The sequence below is a fragment of the Pipistrellus kuhlii genome, unplaced genomic scaffold (genome assembly GCF_014108245.1).
Source record: "Pipistrellus kuhlii isolate mPipKuh1 unplaced genomic scaffold, mPipKuh1.p scaffold_m20_p_15, whole genome shotgun sequence".
Classification (NCBI taxonomy): Eukaryota; Metazoa; Chordata; class Mammalia; order Chiroptera; family Vespertilionidae; genus Pipistrellus; species Pipistrellus kuhlii.
The window spans coordinates 35,013,661-35,038,369 of record NW_023425460.1 but is presented as its reverse complement, the minus strand read 5'-3'; the positions used below and the strand labels follow the sequence as shown (position 1 = coordinate 35,038,369).

At 40.9% G+C, this 24,709-nt stretch overlaps 1 protein-coding gene across 2 annotated transcripts in view; it reads right to left on the bottom strand.

Annotated features, from left to right (window-relative positions):
- The window catches only part of SORCS3 (sortilin related VPS10 domain containing receptor 3), a 481,307-nt gene that overhangs the window by 97,809 nt on the left and 358,789 nt on the right, over positions 1–24,709 (bottom strand). For both annotated transcript variants that reach the window (XM_036438956.2, XM_036438955.2), the window contains exon 8: positions 5,460–5,549. In XM_036438956.2, the coding sequence (XP_036294849.1) occupies positions 5,460–5,549 (90 nt within the window). The remainder of the gene's footprint in view (positions 1–5,459; positions 5,550–24,709) is intronic.

The window sequence follows — 24,709 nt, the reverse complement described above, 5'->3', positions numbered from 1 at the left end:
ATAAGGGAGAAGGACATATCTTTAATATCTCAGATATCTGACTTACAAAATCCCCTGAATTTTAGTCATTAAAATGATAATTAAATATCATTATCATTAAATAGTATTTGTATAATTATTTGTTTGATATCTATTTCATCTATTATAATAAAAGCAGAATATGCTAATTAGACCAGACATCCCTCCATTCTTCCAGACTACCTTCCAGATGAAGCTGGGGTTGCAAGGGAAGCCTGAGTCCTGGGTGCCAGAGAAAGCCTATACCAGCAGCTGAGAGAAGGAAGACCTACTCTTACACAACTTTTGTGCATCGGGCCTCTAGTTAGATTATAAACTCCCAGAGGTCAGAAACTATGACTCTCTTATTTATCACTTTATTTCTAGTGCTTATCAGAGTATCTAGCAAAGGCACACATTTAACAAAAGTCTACTGGATGAATAAATGGAGTAAGTAAACATGGAAAAAGAATGAGATATAAGGGATACAGGGTAGAAACTCTGAGCTCAGTTGAGGAGTTGTTAAATGAAACTATTAAGGACATGTATTATACTCTGAATAGGCAGTTGGAGTTAGAGTTCAGAGGTCAGTGGAGAGATATGGACTGAGGCTGTGGACATAGGAATTACCAACAAGAAGAAAAGCAATGAGGTCACATGGAAACCATGCAGAATGTAAAAAAAAAATAATTGAGAAGCATCAGCATTTAAAGGGTGACAAGGGGAAGGGGATTTAGGAAAGGAAATCAGAAGTAAATAAGAACAAAGGGAGGAGTATGAAGTATGAATCACCCCTAAACATTGTCAAATTATAAAGAGAAGTATCAAAAGACAAAGAGCTACATTTGCCGGGGGGGGGGGGGGGGGGGGGGGGGGGGGGGGGGATAGCCCATAGGCAGTCACTGGTAGCAATGGCTAGGTTTTTTATGAAATAATGGGAAGGAGGTGGGGGAGCAGAGGACAACCGGCCATGAGTTGAAGAGTGAAAAGCAAGTGAGGAAAGAGGTTAGAACTACAGATAATTCTTTAAGAAGTGTGGCTGTGATACAGCAAAGAAGAATAAATCAGCATTTGGGGAAATGTAGAAATTAAGAAAAATTTTCCTGAGGAAATTAAGGAAAAGGTTAATATCATTGCCATTATAATTATAATAAATTTTCTAAACCATATTTCCCTCTCTTCTCTCTTATTATTCAAAACACAATTAACTGTACTTTACTGCCAAATGGAAATATACCTAGACTAAGGTAAAAGGATACTTTATTGCAAAAGACTATTGCAATACTATGACCATAACTTATGTAAGCATCTCAGAGTGACGGCAGAAATAAATTACTTTTAGCTCAGCCAGCATGGTTCAGTGATTGAGCATCAACCTAGGTACTAGGAGGTCACAGTTCAATCTCTGGTCAGGGCACATGCCTGGATTGTGGGCTTGATCCCCAGTATAGGGTATGCAGGAAGTAGATCCCAAGTATAGGATATGCAGGAAGTAGCTGATCAATGATTCTCTCTCATTATTGATGTTTCTATTGCTTTCTTCCTCTTCCTTCCTCACTGAAATCAATAAAAATGTATATTTTTAAAAGAATTACTTTTACAAGGAAAAGTACATCAAGGCTACCAAAACTGGGGTGGGAAGTGAGACAGAAAATTGTTCTCCTTAGAATCTGTAATTTTCAGGGGTGGCTGTTAAGAGGGGTTGTTCTGAGTCCCAATGCTCACATATGCTCAAGAGTGGGTCAAAGTTTAGGAGCCTGAGGGAAGAAAAAAAGATGAATGTAAGTTGGCAAAGTGAAATTAGCAAGCATTTGGTACAGATTGGACAAACAGTTCAGCTAATCATTTATGAGACAAAGAGTAGGAATTGGGTATGGTCAAAAGTAAACTCTGGGACACCAGCATCTTATTAAGGCATTGGAAAAGGGGAGATCTTTGTAGTAAGTCATGTCCAAGAACACAAAAGGGTGGGGACTTTCTTAAATATTGCTGTTTTCTAAAGCCACAGGCCTCAGGTAAAGGTCAACATTGCCACTAACAACAAACTGAGTCCCTCATACAGACAGACACAAAATCAAAATTTTCTCTTGTATAAATGACTATAAGTATAATAAGTTAATAATAAACTCAGCATCAAAAGAGGGTGTATTAGAGTCAGAGTGGTAAAGTGAGGGCCTCAGGTAACTCTAAGTCCAAGGATAGGCTGGGATATGACCCAACAAGGAACACAGATCTCCACCCAGGTCAAGAGCATCTACTGTATTTCCCCTTGGGTCACAATTATTGCTTAGAGTCGCCAGCACTTTCCACTTTACCAACAATGATCCATTTGTTGAATCCCCACAACTTTGTCAGATAGTGTGATGATGCCCAATTCACAGATGAGAAGACCTGGCCTTGTGGATGAGTGTACTACAGAATTGAAATGAGAGCTCAGGGCTTCTGCTCATAAACTCTGTCATATTTTCCCGAAACCACCATGACTCCCCTTCATCTTCTTCCCTGCCCTCTGTTGTGCTTCTCATGCCTATTGGGCTGGGTTTGGAGGACTGGGTTTGGAGGACTGGGTATGAGGTTGCTACTACTGAGAGTGCTGCTTATCATTAAAGGCATTCATTTTATTCTCTGCAAAGCACTCCAAAGCCAGAACTGCCCCAGGCAAGCAAGTGTGAACAGGCAGGCTGGAAGGAGAGGATAGGGCAGTGTTGAAGAGAGCTGTTCTGTTCTTGTTTTAAAGGAGGCCCAGCCACAGCCTCAGGACTCATGAAAAGCAGCAATTTGCCTAAAAGCCATTTCCATTTGTAAACAATGGGAAGAACCAATCTCCCTCCACCCCCTCTGTCTTCACCTCTTAGGAAAAATCTGGGGCAGTGTCAGCTAATAAAGAGGATAGATAACCATCCAGCTATTTTCAAAGCCACCCTCATATTAATGAGAAGCTGCTCTGTATGAAGTTCTACACAAGGGGCCTCATGGATGGGTCTCCACCACAATAAATGGCCAGGTGTTTGCTAATAATTAATGGAGTGTTCTAGGATTGTGATCAATTCCAGAGTTAATTTGTCCCCACCTACAACCACACTGCCCAGAGCAGAGATCTGTTTGTTTATCCTGAGAAGGTTAAAAATACATAAAATAGGAAAGCATACACAGACAAAATACACCCTGCATTGGATGATGGTTTGGAAAGTTCCTGAAACACTTTTTTTTAGGCCCATATAGGGAAATCATCTGGTTCCTGTGAGGAATCCTTCTCCTTTGGAAAAAGTATAATTATGAGTGTCCTTGTCCATAATTCTCCAGACAGGCACGCCTCTTTCCTGCTTGGGGTTAGAATAGCTGATGGGTACATCATGCAGCCACAAAACTAGACAGTGGTCCTATAAAAGCCAATCACAAAGAGGGTAGAGAAAAATGAGAAATTGATTCCCATGGTCTCTGAGACTATTGAATGTGGCCCTTGCCCACCTCATAAGCCTCTCACCTGAGTCTCTATAATCCACACACTCAACATGGTTTCAGTTTGTTGAATAAATCATACTCTCTCCCTATGTTTTTTAATTTATTTTTAAGTATTTTTATGTTTTATTGATTTCCAAGAGAGGGAGAGAGATATACTGTGTTTCCCCGAAAATAAGACCTACTTACAAGTTTCCTTCTGAATGAAATATAAGGCATCCCCCCGAAAATAAGCCTCCCCCCCCCCAGGCTAAACATGAGAGATTTGGTCCACTGATTCTGAAAGAAATGGAGTCACAAGAAATTCACCAGGAAATTCAGGAATTGGATTGTTATGATGATGTTCCAGAAGATGGTGACATGATTGTCATTGAATAAATGAATAATTCTTGATACTGTAGGATTCACAGTTTGTGTTGACAACTACCGTACTATCATACAGTATACAGGTAATAAATTTCCTTTATTTTCATTTAACAATAAATGTGTACCGTATTCTTCTTCATGGAAAAATAAGACATCCCCTGAAAACAAGACCTAACGCATCTTTGGGAGCAAAAATTAATATAAGACACTGTCTTATTTTCAGGGAAACAGGGTAGAAACATCAATGATGAGAGAAAATCATCAATCAGATGCCTCCTGCATGACCCCTACTGAGGCCAGAGCCAAAAACCCAGGCATGCACCCTGATGGCCAGGAATCAAATTATGACCTCCTGGTTCATGAGTTGAGGCTCAACCACTGAGCACACCAACTGGGCCTATACTCTCTCTCTCTTTTAAAATAGGGTCTGTATATGAATTCATTATATTCCTCATCACTTGTTTGCACAGTTAACTCCTTATTTTTTAATCAGTTTAAACATCAGTTTCTTTAGGGAACTTGCCCTCACTACTCATATGTATTTAGCTCCAACTCTTATGCCACAATGGCCCTTGAGCTTCTATACTTATTGTATAACACCCTCTACACTTATAATTATTTGTTCAGTGTCTCTCTTCTCTACCAGAATATAAGCTCCATGAAGACAGTGTCTGCTTTGTCTTATTCACTACTCTATCCATAGATCTTAGTTCAGTGCCAGGCACAGAGGAAAAACTTAAATGTTAGAAGGAATAGTTCAATGGCTGAATAAAAGAAGGAACAAATAGATGACTGGATTGATATATGTATACATGAATAAATGAATGCCTAGAAACAGTAAGAGGGTAGACAATTACCTACCTTCTTATTCCATAATCCCTCCTACCTCTGTACTCAGAGGTAGGAGGGATTATGGAATAATATGTTTCCTAGCACCAGTTTAGAAACACAGTTCTTTGTAATATTGTATTTGACATGGGACTTTGTTTCTTTGTAGCCTCATTAGATGATGCAATTCTGTCCTGTCCATGTTCACACAGAGGTTCTAAAATTCATCTTTTCCCAAAAGCCAGTGTTCACAGGAAATGGGATTCATGGAGTTAAGTTTTATAATTTACAACAGAGGAATTGCCATGCCATCAGTTGTTATTAACATTATAGTAAACTATTATTTTCTCATTACTCATAATCATAGGCAGTACATTTATATTTTGCATTAAAATGTAGCGTGACTCATCTATGCAAACTATATGCGCTCACACTTATAACATCTGTGCCCCTGCCTAAACCATTCTGAGTCCATCCCTCTATTTGGGAGTAAGGCCCTTACAAAAGAAAGGGCTCCTCAGAAGGGATCCCAAATCTAGTGCTCCTTTCACCAGCCCTCTTGGGGAATGACTCAAAGTTATGTGGGATATTTGAGTCATAGCAAATCAAAACCTCTGCCTATGTGCCCTGCTGAGAGGAGAATGCAGAACCCAGGTTTAATAACCTCTGCAGAAGCCTAACCCCACGAGACTAAGTCAGGCTAAATGACAAATGGTGCCCACACAGGGATCTAATCTCCCAGAGCCCAACAAGGTAGCCTCTCCCTGCGGCTGTGTCTGGCAGGACCCAGGACATCAGGAGGTATGTACCTTTGGCAGCGAGTACTTGGGCAGCTTTATCTGAGCGAAGGCCTCTCTTCGATAGGACACGTAGTAGCTGGCTCTTCCTCCAGTTGTTACCTGGGTCATGGGGAAACACAGAGAGGTCAGATGGGGCACGAATCATGGCACAAATTGGAAGCTATTAGCCTCTCCATCCATAGCCACAGTGGTTTGTGACAACCTCTTAGAGACTATCCCTTGCTAGTTCTTTTGATTATTATTATTATTTCAGAGAAGAAGAAAGAGGAGAGAGAAATAGAAACATCAATGATGAGAGAAAATCATTGATTGGCTCCCTCTTACACCCCCCCCCCCCACACACACACACACACTGGGGATGAAGTCTGCAATCGGAGCATGTGCCCTGACTGCCTGACTGGGAATCAAACCATGACCTTCTGGTTCATAGGTTGATGCACAACCATTGAGTCATGCCAGTTGAGCCCTTGCTGGTTTTTAACCTCCAATCTCCCATCACCCTGAGCTGCTCCCATGTCATGGCCCTTAGAGAATAAGTGGGCGATGACAATAGTCTTCCTCATGGACGGCACTTTCTGTGAGAGCAGGGACTGTGCATTTGGTCACTGCTCTACACATGCACACATCTAATAAATGTTTTCAGCTGAGAACAGAGAGGCTATTGATGTGGGCTCTACAAATGATTTATTTATTCTTTAAAAAAATGTTTAATCCATTGTGACCAAGATGTGATGGCCAAAGGAATTTGTTTCTTGATCTAAATAAGCACTGCTTAAAGTACTTATAACTTTGAAATTAATCTCACTTCTGAGCTGAGCACATTGCTTTTCCTTTATGGTTACAAATCAAGGCATTAAGCAGATATTTATGGATTCTCCTTGAGCAAGTTACTTAAAAGCATCAAAAGTTAGAGAAAACACTGAATTTAAACGTCAGAAATCTAGGGTTTGAGTCCCAATTCTGCTGGCATGGCTGGGGGGGGGGGGGGGGGGGGTCCTGTTTGGGTGTCATGACCTCACTTGGGAAAATATAGAATCTTAGAGAAAGCTGGAAACCACGCCAAGAAATGAACCTCTGGCCTGGTGAAAAGTCCTGCCAACATGGCATAGCTCTGCAGATGGCTGCTCTCGGCCCAGTCACCCTAGCTCAGGGGAAATTAATATTCCCAAGAGACGATAACATGGCCTGTTCAGAGAAAATAGGAGGATGACAATAGCCACCAGGCTGCTGCACTGAGGAGGTAATTACTGGAGCCACATGCTCTGCTCTCACTAAGGCCCAAGCACTTGCTGGCGACTGGCCAGTCCTCCTACTCTGGCCCCAACCTGGCGCCCTTCCACAGCAGCTGCTAAGAGCAGGAGAGGTGGAACATCTCTATTGAAATCCACCCATCGCTTCTCACTCTGAGAGGTGGCACCTCCCATGGCTCCGCCTGGCTCTGCACAGATTGGAAACCCGAAAATCAGGTGCCATATGCTGCCAGGTAGAGCAGATGGTGGAGTCAGTGTGAAGGCAGAACCTCGTGAAAACTTGGTGCAAAGACTCGGCTGTGAACCAAGAGCAGAGACTGGTTTTCTCCCTGATGTTCCCTGCTATCCTTACATCTCTATTTTCTAATTAGAATCATTCATGTCTTGTACTTCGGGACTTTTTTTTCCAATAAGACATCTGTTCTGAAACTGTATTGTTGATCATTGGCTTAGAGAAGGGGTATTAATATATTAAGGTCGATGAGTTGCTAGGAAGTCTTTTTTTCTTTTTAAAATAAATCTTAATCATACAAACACAGATTAAAATATAATCCTTGGTTCTGAACAGTCCCCATTCGTCCTTGTATGGTCATATTTACTTATTATATTTACTTATTAGTGGTTTAATTTGGTGTTACTCTAAATTATAAAACCAACACATGAGAACATATCTGCCAACCCTAAACCTAGGTAATAAAAGAATAATAGTAATAATAACTGCCATGCAGTAAAAGCTTATTACTTGAAAGATGCTATGATAAGCAGTTTATAAACCATATCTCATAAACATATGTTATGTATTTAATATGATAGACATACATACTATATGTAAAATATACAAAGTTAGAGGTATGGACTGTACTTTTCCTTTACAGCTCAGAAAATTGAGGCTGAGAGGTCCATTAACTTGCTCAACATCACATAGGCTCTCATTGCCATGGCTAGTATATGACCTTGGCCTTACCTGCACCCTTACCTGTAAATGAGCTTATCCCCCAAATGTCAGACACAGGGCAGGGGTCAATACTTATAGACTAACTGAAAAATGAATTGTGATTAACCTGCTTGTCTAGAAAGACTTGGAGTTTGACTTCCTCCAGTGTTTAGTAGCTAAACCATGATGGAGAGAAGACCTCTCCCTGCCTGCCCAGTTCTGAGATGGTCACAGGAACTTATTGATCTTCAGATTGAAGCCCTAGCACCTTCCCTTTGGAGCAGAGTTCTCAAAAGGTTGGGAGGATACCAGGGTAAGGCATCTACTCCCTCTCTGTTCTTTGCATGGCTCTCTGGCAACCGCACAAGGAAGGAATAAAGTTTAGTGACTATTAATCTATTTTGATGAACTTTCCTCTTCCTTACAAGCAAATTTGCTGGCATTGTAAATCCCAGAGATTATTACCACTTTCCCTTTCAGTGACACCTTTTATTTTACATTTGATGAATGTCATCCAATTATTTGCTCTGGGCCAATCCATCATGCTAAACACAGAATTAGCTGGGTCTTTTCCTTGCTAATGACTGGCTCGTTAATCTGATTTTCTGTATTTCCATTTTACAGGTTTAATTGGGCTCCTGGCCAGTGAAAATGATTCCTTTGGACAAGTGCATTGGCCATTAAACACATCTGTCTCTTCTCACTTCTTCCCATTCTTGCCATAACCAAGTGTAACCTGGCATAATCTTTATTTTTTTCATTTCTATCTTGCCTCTGGATGATGGCTTGCCTTGGAGGAGAAAGAGAAGTCTACCTCCAAAAAATATTGTAACCAGAGGGCTTTGAGTCATATTGGGCCTATTTCTGTCACAAATACACAAAAACTAAGATTCATAAATGGGCAAAAGTAATCTGCAAAGAAAAGCAGAAACTAGCAATTTTTAGTATCAATTATGTGACTAGTGCTTTATATTCATGACAGTTATTTATACCTATGATAATAATTAACACTACTGGTATTATTGTATAACATTATTAGTACCCTACAAGGCAAAAATATTCACAACATAACATTTCTGAGTATTTATTATATGCCAAGTGCTATTTCTGTGTGCATACTAGCCTTCTAAGTCTGAAAAGTCACCACAAATAAATGGTGAAGCTGGAATTTGAACCCAAGCTTATCTGACTACCAAGCTTCTTATGCTAGTCCCTCTCTGTGGAGGGGTATGGATCCCATGTCACTCAACTTCCAATTTCCCAGATAAGATGCCTATCAGCGGGGCAGATATTTCTATGTGGAGTTCATATCAATTTCTTAGCCTTGAGAAATCAATGTTCTATTGTTGCACAGGAGCAAATGGTACTGCTTTGGAATCGGAGACTAAGAAGGACTATAATGGAAATAAATCTGGCTGTTGCCTTTATAGAAAATGACATTTAGAAGCTTTTCCAGTTAGAGCACCTCGCTGGGCCCACTATAATGTGAATAATCGGTCTCATCTCACAGAAATGGCTACCTGTGCAGGCTCATGCTATAGTTACTGCTCACAGCCTCTGCATTGATTCCTCCTCAGGAAAGAAACAAAAGGGAACAGCCAAGTTGTTATGATGCACAATTAACTTTTCCAATTTCTTTGCTCATTAATTCTATTCAGATTATTTAAAATAAATCTTGACATGGTTAGGTCTTTCTCTTCCTTTCCACCTCCATAATTCCCTCAAAGGTAATACTTCTTTTCTCAAAAACAAAGAAACAGGCTTCTGACTGTGGGGCCACAAGACTCAATGCATAGCCATAGGTCTCACCAGGGTGTTGCTGCGTCAGGATGACTGAGGGAACTTCTGCATGATGGGCTATGTAACCTCTGCCGGCTCAAGCTCATTTTCCCATAATGCTTTGCTAAGGTGCCACATTCAGTGTCTGAATCAAAACTGTGGCATTAGCATTGGGACCAGTAAGACACCCTATCAGCCATCTCCTGTGCTAGACTGGTCTTAAGTTTTAGTGTTTGTCACACTGGTGTTTGCTCATTTTGTGTAGGAGAGATTCTATGGTATTAATATGATACGTAGTTTTATCTAGAAAGAGTGATTCTGGTACCTAACACAACACTCACACTGAGGCCAAACCTCCTTTGAAACAGATTTGCACATAAAAATGTGTTATAAGGGACCTAACATAATAATCCCAAAAGAACATCACAATAATAGATTTGAGATAAAATAGTTGATTTTGTAGACCTGGACTCCTCTCTCTCTCTCTCTCTCTCTCTCTCTCTCTCTCTCTCTCTCTCTCTCTCTCTCTCTCTCTGTGTGTGTGTGTGTGTGTGTGTGTGTGTGTGTCTCTTTGTCTCTCTCTTGGCCTCAGTCTCTCTCTGTGCCTCTCATTGCTTTCTCCTTGTGTATGTGTGTGTGTGTGGGCGGGGGGAGAAGTGTTATAGGAAAGACATGTACTGAGCTTGCCAACACATTCATTGGTCAAAATTCACTTATAACTCTACTGCCACCTTCACCAGCCCTGCCAGGAAACTTCTTGAAGCTTTGCTGCCTATTGGAAATGGTAGGAAGGCCGAGAAAAGGTGGTAAGTTAGAAAAGCATGGTACAAAGACTGTGCATTTGACCAGAGAAGCACTAGATGAAGAATCAGTATGCTTCATTCACTGAGTCTATTTCTTCAAATACAGTAAGGGGCTTGGACTTGATAAATTTCTAGTTATATACCCTCAAAGAGTCTGATATTTTTCTCTTGTTCGTAAGCACCGTTGGTTGGGATTTCAGACCTGTATTTGAATCCTGCTTCTGCCACTTGGGTTGGGGACTTTGAACAGGTAATTCAACCTTCCTAATTTCTTCTGGAAAGTGGAAATATTAATAATACTACCTATGGACATGTTAGCATGAGGGTCAAACACAATATAGCATATGTAAATAGCTTTAGCCCTGAACATGGAACATAGTAAGTGCTCCTGCTGAACTAAAGGTGCAGATGCCTTTATCAATCCAGTACCTTGGAGTTCCTATGGCAACTGATCATGCAGACAGCTTATATATGCAACCTGGATGCTCACGGAAGTAATAGGGTAGCTACATGGGTCACCTGGTCAGAACTGAGCAGGGACAGAGGACTGAAATTCTTATTGCCCTCAACAAGGATGACTTCATGAAGAAGATCACCTGTGGAACCACCAAGCCAAAGTGACTTTGCCAGATATTTAACCACTAATGGCTGCAAGCCTCATCTTGGTGCTTTGGCTTTTACAATTGAGGAAAGGAAAGATTTCTTGAGATGCCCACCCAATCCTTGGAAGTTTTTTGTGTTTTTCTCTTCTAGGTATTTTTGATTTATTTTGTTTGTTGTAATTGTTTTTTGAGGTCTTGATAGTATAAAGGTAGAGTGCAGAAATAAAGAAGAACAAATATGGATTTAATTTTTCATCCTGAAGTACAAAATTTTGGAGCTTCTGGATACTCCCAGTTAATATAATCCTATATATAAATCTACCAAAGGGAGGAACCACTGGCCGCTATGACATGCACTGACCACCAGGGGGTAGACACTCAACACTGACCCCCTGGTGGTCAGTGCTCAGAAGCCAGGCTAACTGCTGGGGAGTGCAGCAGCAGTGGCGGGAGCCTCTCTTGCCTCTGCTGCAGGTGGGCAGTAAGGAGCGAGGGGTCCTAGACTGTGAGAGTTCCAGACTGTGAAAAGGATGTTTCACTGCTGGCTTAGGCCCAGTCTAAGCCAGCAGGCGGACATCCCTTAAGGGGTCCCGGACTGCAAAAGGGCATAAGCTGGGCTGAGGGACCCCCCCTTGAGTGCACTAATTTTGTGCACCAGGCCTCTAGTAACAGATAAAATGTTAAAATCTAGAAATCCACTTTGAGTGTTCCAGATTCAGGATGCCAGAGCTTCACTATCCATGGAAATCCTAAACAAATTTTTAAAATTAACTATCAAAACACTTCCTTCCCCCTTCCTCTGTCAAAATGGACCCTTTGCTTTCGAACTGAGTTTAATATAAGTTAGTAAAAGATGAAACTGAGAAGAAGCTAGACAAGATATTATTAGGAGTCTAGCTTATAAAGTCTTCCCACAAGTATATAAGCTTTTATCTTTGACTCGAGATATCACATAGCCTATTTCATTTATACAAGTGGACATTATGAGGTCAATTAATTGACTGAAATATTCCCAAGCCAGAGACCGGCCTCTTCCTTTTCTATAATATCCCAGAATTTCATAAAAGGAAAGGAGATTTTATGAAAGGAGAGGGATATTATAGAAAAGGAGAAAGGAGAGGAAGAAAGAAGCTGTAAGGTCCCGGTATCTGAAACATCTGTGATTTCATTTTGGCTCAATCAATTATCAGACATGTGATTATAGGCATTGTAATGAACCTCTTGGAGTTCCAGGGTCATTTTTCTATAAAAATGGAATGTGTAATAACTACCCTTCTCTTACTGAGAAGTAAATGAGATGATGTAATAAAATGCTTTCATTTAACTATAGTGGTCTATAATGATTAGGATGTTAAAAATAATCTGTGATATGGGTCTAGGAACCTAAAGATTTTGGAAGTATTTTCATTGACAAATTGCAATAAACTGAATTTTGCTTTCCTGACCCCACCAATTCATATGTTAATATTTAATCTCCAATGTGATGGTATTTGGAGGTGAGGCCCTGGGGAGGTGATCAGGTCATGGAGATGGAGCCATCACACATGATATCAGAGCCCGTGAGACCCTCATTTGCCCCTCCCTCACACAACTAACTATGGATCAAGATGTAGGTTCTTACAAGACACCAAGTCTGCCAGTGCCTTAATCTTAAACTTGCCAGCCTTCAGAACTATGAGAAATGAGTCTGTTGTTTATATGCCACCCAGTTTTTGGTAATCGTTTATAGCAGCCATAAAACAGAAATCAAGCTGGTGAGCCACCTATGCCCATTGATTGTGTGGGGCACTGACATTTTCCAGAAAAACTACAGCTACCACCGACTGGAAGGGTAGAGGCAACACAGAATAATGAATATCACCGAACCAGCAGGACCGGGATGGTAGAGCAATAGAATAGAAGTGTCTTCAGTCACACAGGATGAATGGCAGGTGCACAGGGCTGCTTGGAGAACGATTCGTTTCATTGATATGTTCAAGATATTTTAAATATCTTAAAAGGGCAAGGCAAACAAATTCACTAATTTTCTTGGGAAGCAGGAATGCTTCTATGGGACATGGGATTTTCAGGAGGCTTCAGAAATATGGGTAGGCTCCTAGGTATTACAGCACAACTTTGCAAACATGGGATTTGCCTGCCTCGTGAGTGAATTTTGGGACGGCCGTGGATGGATTTAAACTATCTTTCAAGCTGTTTCTGAGAAAACACTGCCACCTCCCCTAGAGAGCCAGGGATATTTGTGAAAGGCCAACTGCTACTTCTCAGAGCTTCCCCATTGCACATCCTGGTTCCCGCCTCTCCTGTCCTGCACCAGCAAAAGCATTGTTGTGGAAGAGCCAAGCTCCACGATCACCACTCAGTATGCATTATCATCTCTCATGCACAGTGATACGTAGGGAAGATACCATCCTTAAAGCAGCCCTGTTTACACTACATTCACTCACATGCATAAGGTCACTCAGATCCCAAGTGGCAGAGCCTGGTTTTGAACTTGGGTTTTTAAATCCTGCCAACGCCCACTATGCTGTGCAACCCTGAACAAGCCAAAAGTGTCTACTGCAGAGCCTTTCCAAAGAGTGACTAATTTAGAAACATTTACTTGGATTCATCCTGGCCCAGGTCACTAGAAGTCTCCAGCATCAATTTCCCAGTTGGGTTTCCTCTCTTAGGACCCCGCATCCATATCATAACAACTAATATTTATAGAGTATCTACTCTATGCCATTAGTTTTCATTACTGGAGTTAATTTCATTTGGTCAGAACATAACCCTGCAAGAGAGGTCTAATTATATCTCAATTTTAGAATTAAGGGGCAGAGGCCCAGACAAACCACTTTTACTAAAAAGTGAGGTTCACATCCAATCTCAGAACTTCTGACGCAAAACCCCAGTCTCCATTCACATTGCCAGCCAGCTTCAGTCTGTGTTGGCTAAGTCGAGATCAGAAAAGCACAAAGTGGAGATAATTGCATGGATTTTTACAAATGGGTCATGATTTTACATCAATTATGCCTTTGAGTAGTTGGCAACAACACAACATAGAAAAATAAGGGCGATTAGAGCATGTTCTTTCCTGTGGGAAACAGGGAAGCAGATTACAAGATGTTCTTTCCCACCCACTGCTGACTTCACATGTCAATTAAAGGTCTGAAAAATAAATAAATAAACGTCTGGCCAAATCCACATCATTCCTGGGACATTGATCATGTTTAGACGTGTCACTATGGGTACTGGCCCCAATTCTAGGATGTGTTACATTTACAGATCCATCAGCAAGTCCCTGCTCAGCATTTTGTGCCCAATGGTGTCAGGTAGCATGGAAGTAAGGGAGTGGGGGAGCAATGACCTCATGGAGTTCATTTTTTTGTAAACACAAGCCTAACATATAAGATGCTCACATGATCACATATAATCAGTGCTAATACTATGGTACCTGCGCAGAGTAAAGCCTAGGTGCTATCAAACAGAGAAATCCTCTCTTCAGAACCAGAATAGTTTATTCAACTTATTTTCATGCTCCTTCCAGAGTCAAAATAAAATCAGGGTAGGCATGGTAGACTCCGCAATCATCGTATCTCCATTTTACAGATGAAACAACTAAGATATGGAGATGGCAGAGGCCTAGCTGGAATTTCAACACATGTTTGTCTAACTCCAGATATGCAGGCATAACCACTCTTCTATATCATCCCCTACAGTGTGACATGCATAACAAACACATTTAAATATGGGTATACACACCCCCCATAACATATAGTATATAAACAGGTGTTATTAGCACCTGCCTTAAGAAAAGATTAGGTTCTCATATTAAAGGATATTGTTTGATAACTGGGATAATGAATTTGAGGTTGGAAGACTAGAGAAACCAGGGAATGGCTGAACTGCTCAAATAACAAAGGGAGAGAGGAGTGAAAAAGGTGGGATAAGATAGATATGGATCTTAAAAGAAGAAAAAGATGGTCACTATGCTGGAGAGGTTGTAAGAAGAGGAGATCTAAGAGGAGGGTCCCTGGTTGTTGGCTCCAGAAGAGGTATTTTGGGGAATTATTAAAAAAAGTGGGCATGTATAGGTTTTACTGTTATTGCGATGCAGCTTCTGACATAAACACTGTGCTTCATTTTCTTGATACTTTTGATAAAAGTCTATCAGGAATGCAGTTCTGCTTCAAGAAAATGGCCAAGAGTTACAGCTATGTTACTAAAATTTTTGTCTATTGCTATCTTTGGGATTATTCAGTGAGCTATTTGTTGTAAAAATTCACACACAAAAAACCTCTGGAATATAAGCCTAGACATGGAATCCAAAACTCCCTCCCCTACTGGCTATTATGGGTATTTGGGAAAAGCATTTCACTGCTTCCAGACCTCAGTTTCATCTTACAACAGTTCCATGGGCACACTCACAACACAAGGTCCAATACATGCCTGGTACATGGCAGGGACTCAAAAAATGTCACATCTGCTATGTTCCTCATCTCTTCCTTCCCCGGGGCCCAGCTTCCTCAATGGGAAGGCTTTCTTCAACTCCTCTATCAAAAGATCCTATGCTGACTGTTTCTTTTGTGGTCAAACAACAACATAAACATGGTTTACTTTGTGTTAAATCTTCACATTTCTACTTACTGCCCCTTACGCACTCCTTGACCTAATCTGTTTCCAGCAAATAAAAAAGTGTCAGTGCCACTCTCACTTAAAAGTAGAACAAGTGTAGTGGCTATAAAGGAGGCCCTTGGTCAAACCTCTGCTCCCCTCCAGAATGGCTGTGTGGCCTTGGGAAAATGACTTATCCTGTCTGTGCCTTTTATTTATAAAGCAAAGTTTAAGACTAGGACTTAGCTCAAAGGATGCCATAAAGATGAAAGGCATTCATAATAAGCTTAGCTCTCACTAAGCACTCCATAAGTCAGAGCTATTACTGTTACATGTAATTGATTCTCCCAAGAACTACAGTTTACTCACTAAGAAAATTAACTAAGAGGTAAAAATCATAGGAGAAGGCTGAGCACAAAACTTGGTTCAGAAAATACTGAGAATGATATACAGGAAAGTTCTGTTCAGTTCACTTCCTAAGGAATCATCTTGGATATTTCACAGGGACTAAGGAAACTAGCACAACATCCTCCCTCCCACACTGAACACAGAACCCCGAAGAAGCAATTACTGAGCACAATGAAATAATAAACACAGTCATGTTAAGAGCACTGATTACTTCTCCATACTGCAATCTGGAAGCCATCGCTACCTGAGGCAGACAGGCAAACTGCAGGCGTTTATGCTGGAGAAATCAGACAGCAGGCCTTGGGGATGGCAGACCCTCCATTCAAACTGCATTTTATTCCCACTGCACATTTTCTAATTTTTAAATTAATTTCAGAAAGAGGAAGAGAAAGGGAGAGAGAGATAGAAACATCAACAATGAAAGAGAATCATCAATTGTCTGCCTCCTGTATACCCCCTATGGGGGATGGAGTCAGCAACCTGGGCATGTATATTCCCTGACCAGGAATTGAACTGTGGTCTCCTGGTTCATAGGTGGATGCTCAACCACTGAGCCATGTTGGCCAGGCACCACTGTGGTTTATTATAAGGTGTGAAGTCCCAGAAACATTTTTTCAGAGAAGAAAGTCTAAGCCATCTTGCCTGGTCTTGAGAAGCTATAAAGCTAGAGGGACAGCATGAGAGGGGTTAAATTCATGTTCCTATTGCACACAAACTGAATTAGAAAAAAACAAGGAACAAGGAAGAGAAAGTGGAGATTAAGGAACACAGCAATTTTAAAGCCCAAGAAGCATAGAGAAGGAAAAGCCAATCAACTTCTTTATTTTATTTTTATTCAACAGATGTTTCCCTTGCAGTTCCAAATTGAATAGTAGTTGGTGTAGTAAAGATGAAATAAAAGGGAGAGAAAAGAGAGAGCTACAGAGGATGGGAGGGTGGAAGTCAGTTGGCAAATAAGAAGCTAATTCCCTTACCTCTCTTCTCCCCTGCCCCCCAGCTAGGTTCCACCCACTGGGGACCACCCCTGTCCCACCACTGTGCCTGCCCTGTGTTCTCCTGAGTCTCCAAGTGGCAGTCCCTCCCTGAAGGCATGCCTCACCAGGAAGGCAGGGGTAATCATCCCATCCGTTACACATCTTCATTCTATTACTTTCAGAATCTCTTCATTCTATTACTTTCATAATCAGCTTCTAATGTTCTCTGTTCAATAAATGTGGGGCCAGCCAGACCAAGTACTTGAACAGCTGCGTGGGCCACAGAGCTATTCTCTGTGCCATTGATCACCAGGACAAAAATCAATCCTGGCTAAGGAGGAAGAAGTTAAAAATAAATTGCCACCATTGATTTCGGTTCAGACCTCTGACTTCCAGTTTAGGAAGGGAGAAGAAGAGTAAACATGTATGTCTGTCTGTCCAGAAATCACTCCAAATGTCCCAGTTTCAAAAGCCAAGTTTGTGGCTATTTTACACACACACACACACACACACACACACACACACACACACACACACAATTTTCTCTTAATGTATGCTTTTATGGTTTAAAAGTAAACGTTTGCTTCCTAATAATGATCAGAGATGAGAATCTTTCAAATCATAAGCTTCCATGAGCAGAGGATTGTCTGTGGATAGTAGTACTGCCCTAAGTATTTATTGACAGACTGATGAAATAAATTAATGAATGAGATACCCTCCCTGCTATTATTGTCTCTCAGAATTACATTTTTATTTCTTGATAAATTTATCACAGTATGCAATTATTTTTGTTTATTCTTTACTTATGTATTATATTTCTCTGTCACTAGGCTATAAACCCTCCTGTGGCAGGGAACTCTGTCTTTCTTATTTGCATATTCATTTCTAATATGCTGCATGATCTCCTGAGATTATAACTGTCTTATTATTTTCTGCATTGTCTCCATACTGTTCCCTCAGTGGAAGTGCATGGAATGTAGGAAAGAATGAATCAGCAACTCTCTTGACAAATTAACTATGCCCCAAATCTCTCTCTCTCTTTTTTTTTTTTAATTCTGACACTGGAGAAATACATTGGAAATATTCCTGCGTAATAGTCTTACTACATGGAGTGTCGTGTAGAGTGAGCTGACCTTTGGAATTTCTGCATTTGAAGGGAATTTCTGGAGTCATATGGCTCACTGCTTTCCCAGTGGGTTCTATGGAGTTCTAGACTTCTATAGCGATGCTTTGGGGGTGTCCACTGGAGGCTGGGTGGCTGGTGGTTCTGATATGGTTTAAAACTAGATCCAGTTAACTTATATATTATATATTGGAATTCTTTGTACAATATTGTCTGAAAAGAGCTGCCACTGCTAAAAACATCAACAACAAAAGGTTTAAAAGCTCTTCTTTGAGCCAATCCTTTCATTTTGTGATAAGGAAACTTGAGTTCCAGAGAGGAAAGGTGATCTAGCCCAAGGTCACAAAATGAGTTAATGGGGAGACCAAGAAGGCTGCCCCTCTCCACCCCATCTTGTCATATTGTTTCCTGCCACCAAAAGGTCTCTTTTCCTTAGAGTCCTGGTTGGTCCTAAAGTTGAACACCTCAACTCAGTTCTCTGCTTTGAGAACCAGCTTGAGCACTTCTTTCTCCAGGAGAGTGACTCTGACCACATCACAGACCTCCCTCACTCTGGGAAGGAGCCTCATACTTTTGTAAGTGCTTCTGAGCATAGTTTATGGAGTGTGTCAGGCATAAAGTCCTACCTCTCATCTAGACTGAAAACACAATGGAAAAAAAAACCACTTTGTCAGTGTTGTTTGCAGTTATATCTCCTTCATCTAGAACTGTAACAGGAGTATATTAGGTGTTCAATTAATGGTTATTAAATGAATTCATGAATTAATCCATCAATATTTCTGTCTCAGGCAGAATCTATCACAGCTGGGTACTTAGTAGTGCTCACGCAGATCAAGTCAATAGATTAGCCACCACCAGCTCTGGCCTTATTAATTCCAAAAAGAACTTGTTCTACCTGACCATGAGGGCTCTCAGAGTCAAGATTCTTAAAAGCTGCTTGCAGAAATCCAAAATATTTGCTTACCCTATTAGGGCAGCATGATTAAAATCTTTAAAAGCTAGACCTCTGAAATAAATAGATATATATCCTAGTTAGAACAGTAATGGGGAGAGAACTGAACTTAATAGTCAACTTCTCAGTCAGCAGCCCAGCTGCCTTCATTATCAGCACTGTTGTTTTATAACAGTATAATTATCTTTAATAGGAGATGGCCCCAGAAAATGGATCCTCCAGGGAGCTGGGCTTAGCAGAGTGAGTGTCGGGGACTTGCTGGGACATGGAAGGGAAGGATGATGGGTAAACCTTTCTGGGCCATGATTCAACAACTCCTGTGCCCCCTGAATAGGGACTCAAGAGCAGCTGGGTTCCCAAAAGCATCATAGAAATTGGATAATGCATGGTAAGAGGTATGAAGCAAGTGGGAAAGGATGGAGAAGAATGATGCTAGAGATGGTAGTGATAACTAACCACTGGCACTCCATCCCCAAGGCTTCCCAGGGAAGAGTGTCTGAATAATTCTCCGAGTGTAGCAGAGTGACAAGTCTCAGAGGCGCAGGTGTGGTTACAGTGTACTAAATCCCATGAAGCCCTTCTTTGGTTGATGATGCAGAAAGTTTCTGATCTGGAACAAAACTGAAACAGACCCAGCCGTACAGTCCACTGAACAAGAAGTGGAATGAAGCTTTCCTACCCTTATATCTCCAAAGATGGGTCCAATCTCTGCCTGTTTCTCTTCTACAGTCATCTGGAAAAGTTTCTGGGAACACCAGCTATGCTGTGCTAATGTGAAGATCTTCAGACTGGGAAAATAAAATGAGAAATTTATCACTGCCTCTTTTGTCATCCTTTATGAATCCAGGCAGGCCTGAGGTCATATCTTGATTTACCGAGCTAGATGACAAAGGGTGACTCTCTAAACATCTCCGAAATTTGGTTCCCCCATGGAAAAATAATAACATCTATCATACCAAGATCCTGTGACACTTAAAGTAGAATTAAATTAAATTAAATGCACATATGCCGGACATAAATTTGACACTGAATAAATGTCAGGTCTGTTCCCAGCTATTCTGCCAGTTTGCTGATGGGTGGGTAAAAACTGGTGTGGCTAGGTGGAAGGAACATTCTGAAGAATCATCGCCTTGAAAACAGGAAATTACAGTTTTCCAGACAGTGGAAAAGACAGAGTTGTGTAGCTGACATCACTCCTTTGTGCTGAATATAGAAACGCTAAAGGCCCCTCAGACAACAACCCACCTTCTAACCATATGAGGCTTGTGAATAATTAAACACGATGAGTGCCACCCACACTATAAAAGGCACTGCACAGCCTTTATGCCATCTCGTGCCAATGGAGACACCACTAATTAACAACACAGGTCTCTCCTACTGAACCACCATAGCACTGCCTTTGGTAATGTAGTATCAATCCCTCAGAGGCCATACACAAAATGAAAACAATTTGACATCCCCAAACCAGTCATATGCCATCCATGCCCCACCAGAAAGGCAAACATTTACATTATAATGTTGAGCAAACTACAGAACAAGTCCCTGAGATTAAGGGATAACAACCTGGCTCCTTTGCCTGGTAAGAAACAAGTATTGTAACTCCCACGGAGCCTCAGCAGATCTCTTGGAAAGAAATAAGTCTTAATCATGAATGAGAGACTTGCACAGCAAAATTCTGAATGGAATTAAGAGAATGCCACGACTGAAAGATGGCAATCCTGTAAGGAAGAAGCCCTTCCCTAGAGGCTCTGTCTCAGCAGGAGACACTGGGGAATCATAGCCATCAGGGTAGTATTGATAGATGCTCTGCTGTGAGAATGGCTGAGATTGGATTACTCAGACAGAGAGGGTAGGTAGTACATGCAGACAAAAGGAATCTAGGAAAGGCTCTGAGACCAACCCATGTTTAAAAGGTGGATGGAGGAAGAGGCACCTGTGTGGGAGAAGACAATTCTGAGTGGCAAGAGGGAGACCGGACTGCACATTATCGAAGAAGCCAAGGGGAGAGAGTACTTCAGGAAAGAAGCTGCAATCAAGAGATTCAAATGTTACAGCCAGGTCAACTAAGTTAATTATTGAGAAGTGTATTTGGGATATAACTTTAAGTTCCCTTTGATGAATCTGGTAAAGGTAATTTCAGTGGAGTGGCAGAGGCAGAAATCAGTCCCAAGGGGGTCAGAGAGAAGGAATGCGAAAACTAAATGAATAGAGACAGCTTTCAAGAATTAGGCTGTGAAAGAAAGAGAGGGTGTTTATAGAGAAGACAGTGGGGTTCTGAGAAAGTTTTAATTTAAGGGTGGGTGGTATTTAAAATCACTTAAAACCGAAATAAAGCCTGAAATAGGAATAAATAAGATAAAGATATAGGGGAAAGTAGGGTAATCAATAAATCTGAGAGATTAGAGAGGATGGGGTTGGGTGTTTGGAATGAGAAGTTTTATATGGGGATGAAGCTGATTCTATTTCCCTTGCATAGTTCACTCTAACTATAAAATGGGAATGCAGTAGGAACTCAATAAAGTTGAGAATCTTTCAAGTTTGCCTTGAGTTGGGTTCCCCAAAACTATAGGGTGTTTTGTGTGTTTGTTTTTTTTTGTTTGTTTGTTTGCTTGTTTTGGAGGGGGGCTAGTCTTTGTTCATTGTTTTTGAGAAATGACCACAGGGAATAGGAGTGGCAGAACTAGGAAGTAGAATTCAAAGAGGGAGGAAAAGCCACTGGGGCTCAGTCCCACTGGGGACCCTATGAAGATTTATAGATAATGAAGCTCAAACTCAGGAAGAGAGGGACACTTACCATGGGCTCCTGGCTCCTATTGGTCAAGTTGTCCAAAAAGGCCTTGACACTTTCCACTTGAAGGTTTGCACAACCTTGGTCAAGCTGCACAAGAATGGCTAAGGGGTCTTTCCTGAGCATCCTACTTGGGGAGAAATCAGCTCCAAAACAAAAAAGCAAGAGGCACATAGTGCAGCTGAGGCAAGGTAATAGCAGGCCACCTCTGCGCACAGCTGGTTTCTGATCCAGAAGGATATGTGATGGGACATATGCAATGCTAAACACAAAGGTCAACTAAACACCGCTAATTTGCATTTATTCATGCAAATATTTCATATACTCACAGCAACTTTTACAACAAGCTAATAAAATCACCACATGTAGAGGAGACCCATCCCAGCTACATGCTATTTAAGAATGTCCATTAGTGCTGGCTTTTGTAAACACTTTTAAGATTCTGAGTGCGCTCAAGAAACCTGAAGATGTCTTTATTGGATTTCTTTTGAAGATTGTCTCTGAAACACTTTCATTTTCCTTTAAACTCCTGTGTTGTAAATGTGTCCCTAATGATGAAATTGCTATTTATTTAACATTCAAAATCTCTCCCATTAAGACCAAATTAACGTCATTTAAAATACTGCCAAGTAGGTTTTCTTTGAATAATTACACTCTATTAATTTCTGCCTTGGGGCTTTTTTTGTTTAGAAAGATAACAATTTATTAGGGATACAATGGCCATGCCATAGAGGCTTCCCTACCTCCCACATTGCTGCATAAAGCAGGATCTTAAATGAAGTATCAAAACCCAGGTGAGTTAGAGGCCAACATGCTACAAGAAGGTTCTCAAGAGTCTTGAAAGATAATTAAACCTGGGAGTATCTACAGTTACATACAAATCATTATCAGTTGGGTTCTTTGATAACCAGCACTAGCAAAGGTATGTGGGAGGATTTTATCATGCACACATGTGAATGCATAGTGGAATCTATAAATTATTAAAAATTAAATTGGGGAAAAGATTTAGGCTTATAAAAACCCTTAGAAGAGAACATGCAGCCCTAGCCAACTTGGCTCAGTGGATAGAGTGTCAGTCTCCAGACTGAAAGGTCCCAGGTTTGATTCTGGTCAAGGGGACATGCCTGGGTTGTAGACTGGATCCCCAGTGGGGGGCATTCAGGAGGCAGCCAACCAATGATTATCTCTCATCATTGATGTTTTTATCTCTCTCTCCCTCTCCCTTGCTCTCAGAAATTAGTAAAAATATTAAATATATATATATATATATATATATATATATATATATATATTTTTTTTTATTTTTTTTTTAAAGAGAACACACATACACAGAATTGTGTGGTTGATTTTTGTATGTGGATTAGTCTTTTGATTCTTGAATTTTATAGTGCTGTGTAGTTTCCAAAGCACTTATTATCTTCCTTGATCTTCACAACAACTTTCCAGTTTAGACAGGGGAAGTAGCATGAATCCATTGTACAGAGATGAGGAAATTAGTGCTCTGAGAGTCCCAGTGACTGGCCCAGTGTTTCTTTACTGGCACGTGGCAGATCCCTGATTACAAGGTTGTGTTGCCCACAATGGACCATTATCTACTTGAATCCTAAACTGCTTGAGGGCAGGGACATGCCTTCCACTTCTGCTATGCTCCATGGCACATGGCACCTGGCAAATATCTGTAAATTGGTTACTAGTACTTATTAATTGTTATTACCCCTATAACATCAACCGACCCTTTAGAGCACTGTTATTTTTCTATGTTTATATCCAAAACTCTTAAAAACCAAGAATAATGTATATACAAAGTTCAGTCTGGCTTTACTGTTATACTAGAATTATTCTAGAACCACTCTCATGCATGCCATTGCTCCCCACTCAGAATGCCTTCTTAATAAGGGGCTTTGCTTCTGAGTATAGCCACACAACAAGACTAGAAGTTGGAGTTGAAAGTGGTAATCAATGGGTCTACACAGTGTTCCTGGTCTAGTTGTGGATGTGGAGAAGGATTTGACAGAGCTGGAGGCCTTCCCCCATTAAAATGTTTTGCTCTCTCCTCACCTCTGGAGTACTTTATTTGTTCTTTATTATCAATTTTTTTCCTTTTGTATTTTATATATCTGAAGATAAATCAGTGCCATACACACAATTGCACATACAATGGAACTTATACTGAGTGAATGAATCCTGATCCTATTGAAGGCCACATCTCTTCATGTGGCATGAAAAGAGGGTGGGCCCAGGCTTCAGTACAGACACACTAATCTCTTGCTGCCACTTACTAAGGCTCTGTTCTTGTATCATCATCACATTCCCTATTGGGCAGGGTATGAATGGTATCACTGAGGGGATTTAACGCTATGACTGCTGAGTTATATTGTCCAGAATAATCACTAGAAAAGCTATTTCATGGGAGAAAAGACAAGATGTCCAACCAGTTTAGCTGAGAACACAGAAACAAACTTATCTCTCTCTCCCCCTGCCCCAGAGAGGAAAGCCAATTTCTCGTTTATCCATGTGGAACGGAGACATTTCAGGCAGACACTTTCCCATTAAAACAAGGGTTCTTCTGGCAAGGATAAGCTCCTTTTGATTCCACCAGGAAATCCCAGGCCCTGGGCCCCTTGCACAGAAAAGTCATTGACGGATGAACAAATGTCACAGCTTCCTGTCCATCTTCAGCTCAACTTCCCCCACAGCAGGACATCAAACACTGAGTGCCCTCAAGCAAATGCATCAGGATGACTATCTTTACCTGTTTGTCAATAGAAAAATAAAAGGTGAGGCAGAACCCCTATTATAGGAGCTGTGTGAGTAATATATGGACCTCCCATGTACTACTACAAGATACAGGCTCAGAAATAATCACATCATGTGTAGAAAGAAGAAATTATGACTGGACATGGGAGCTTTCCTTTAGAGAGCAAATGAGAGAGGGTGGTTTTTCTTAATGGAAAATTAATATCATGGGAAGTTCATTATGAAGAGGTTATCTAGGCTTTTGGCTATTTAATCTGCACTCTCTAATGCATATAATTTGTATATAATGATTCCCT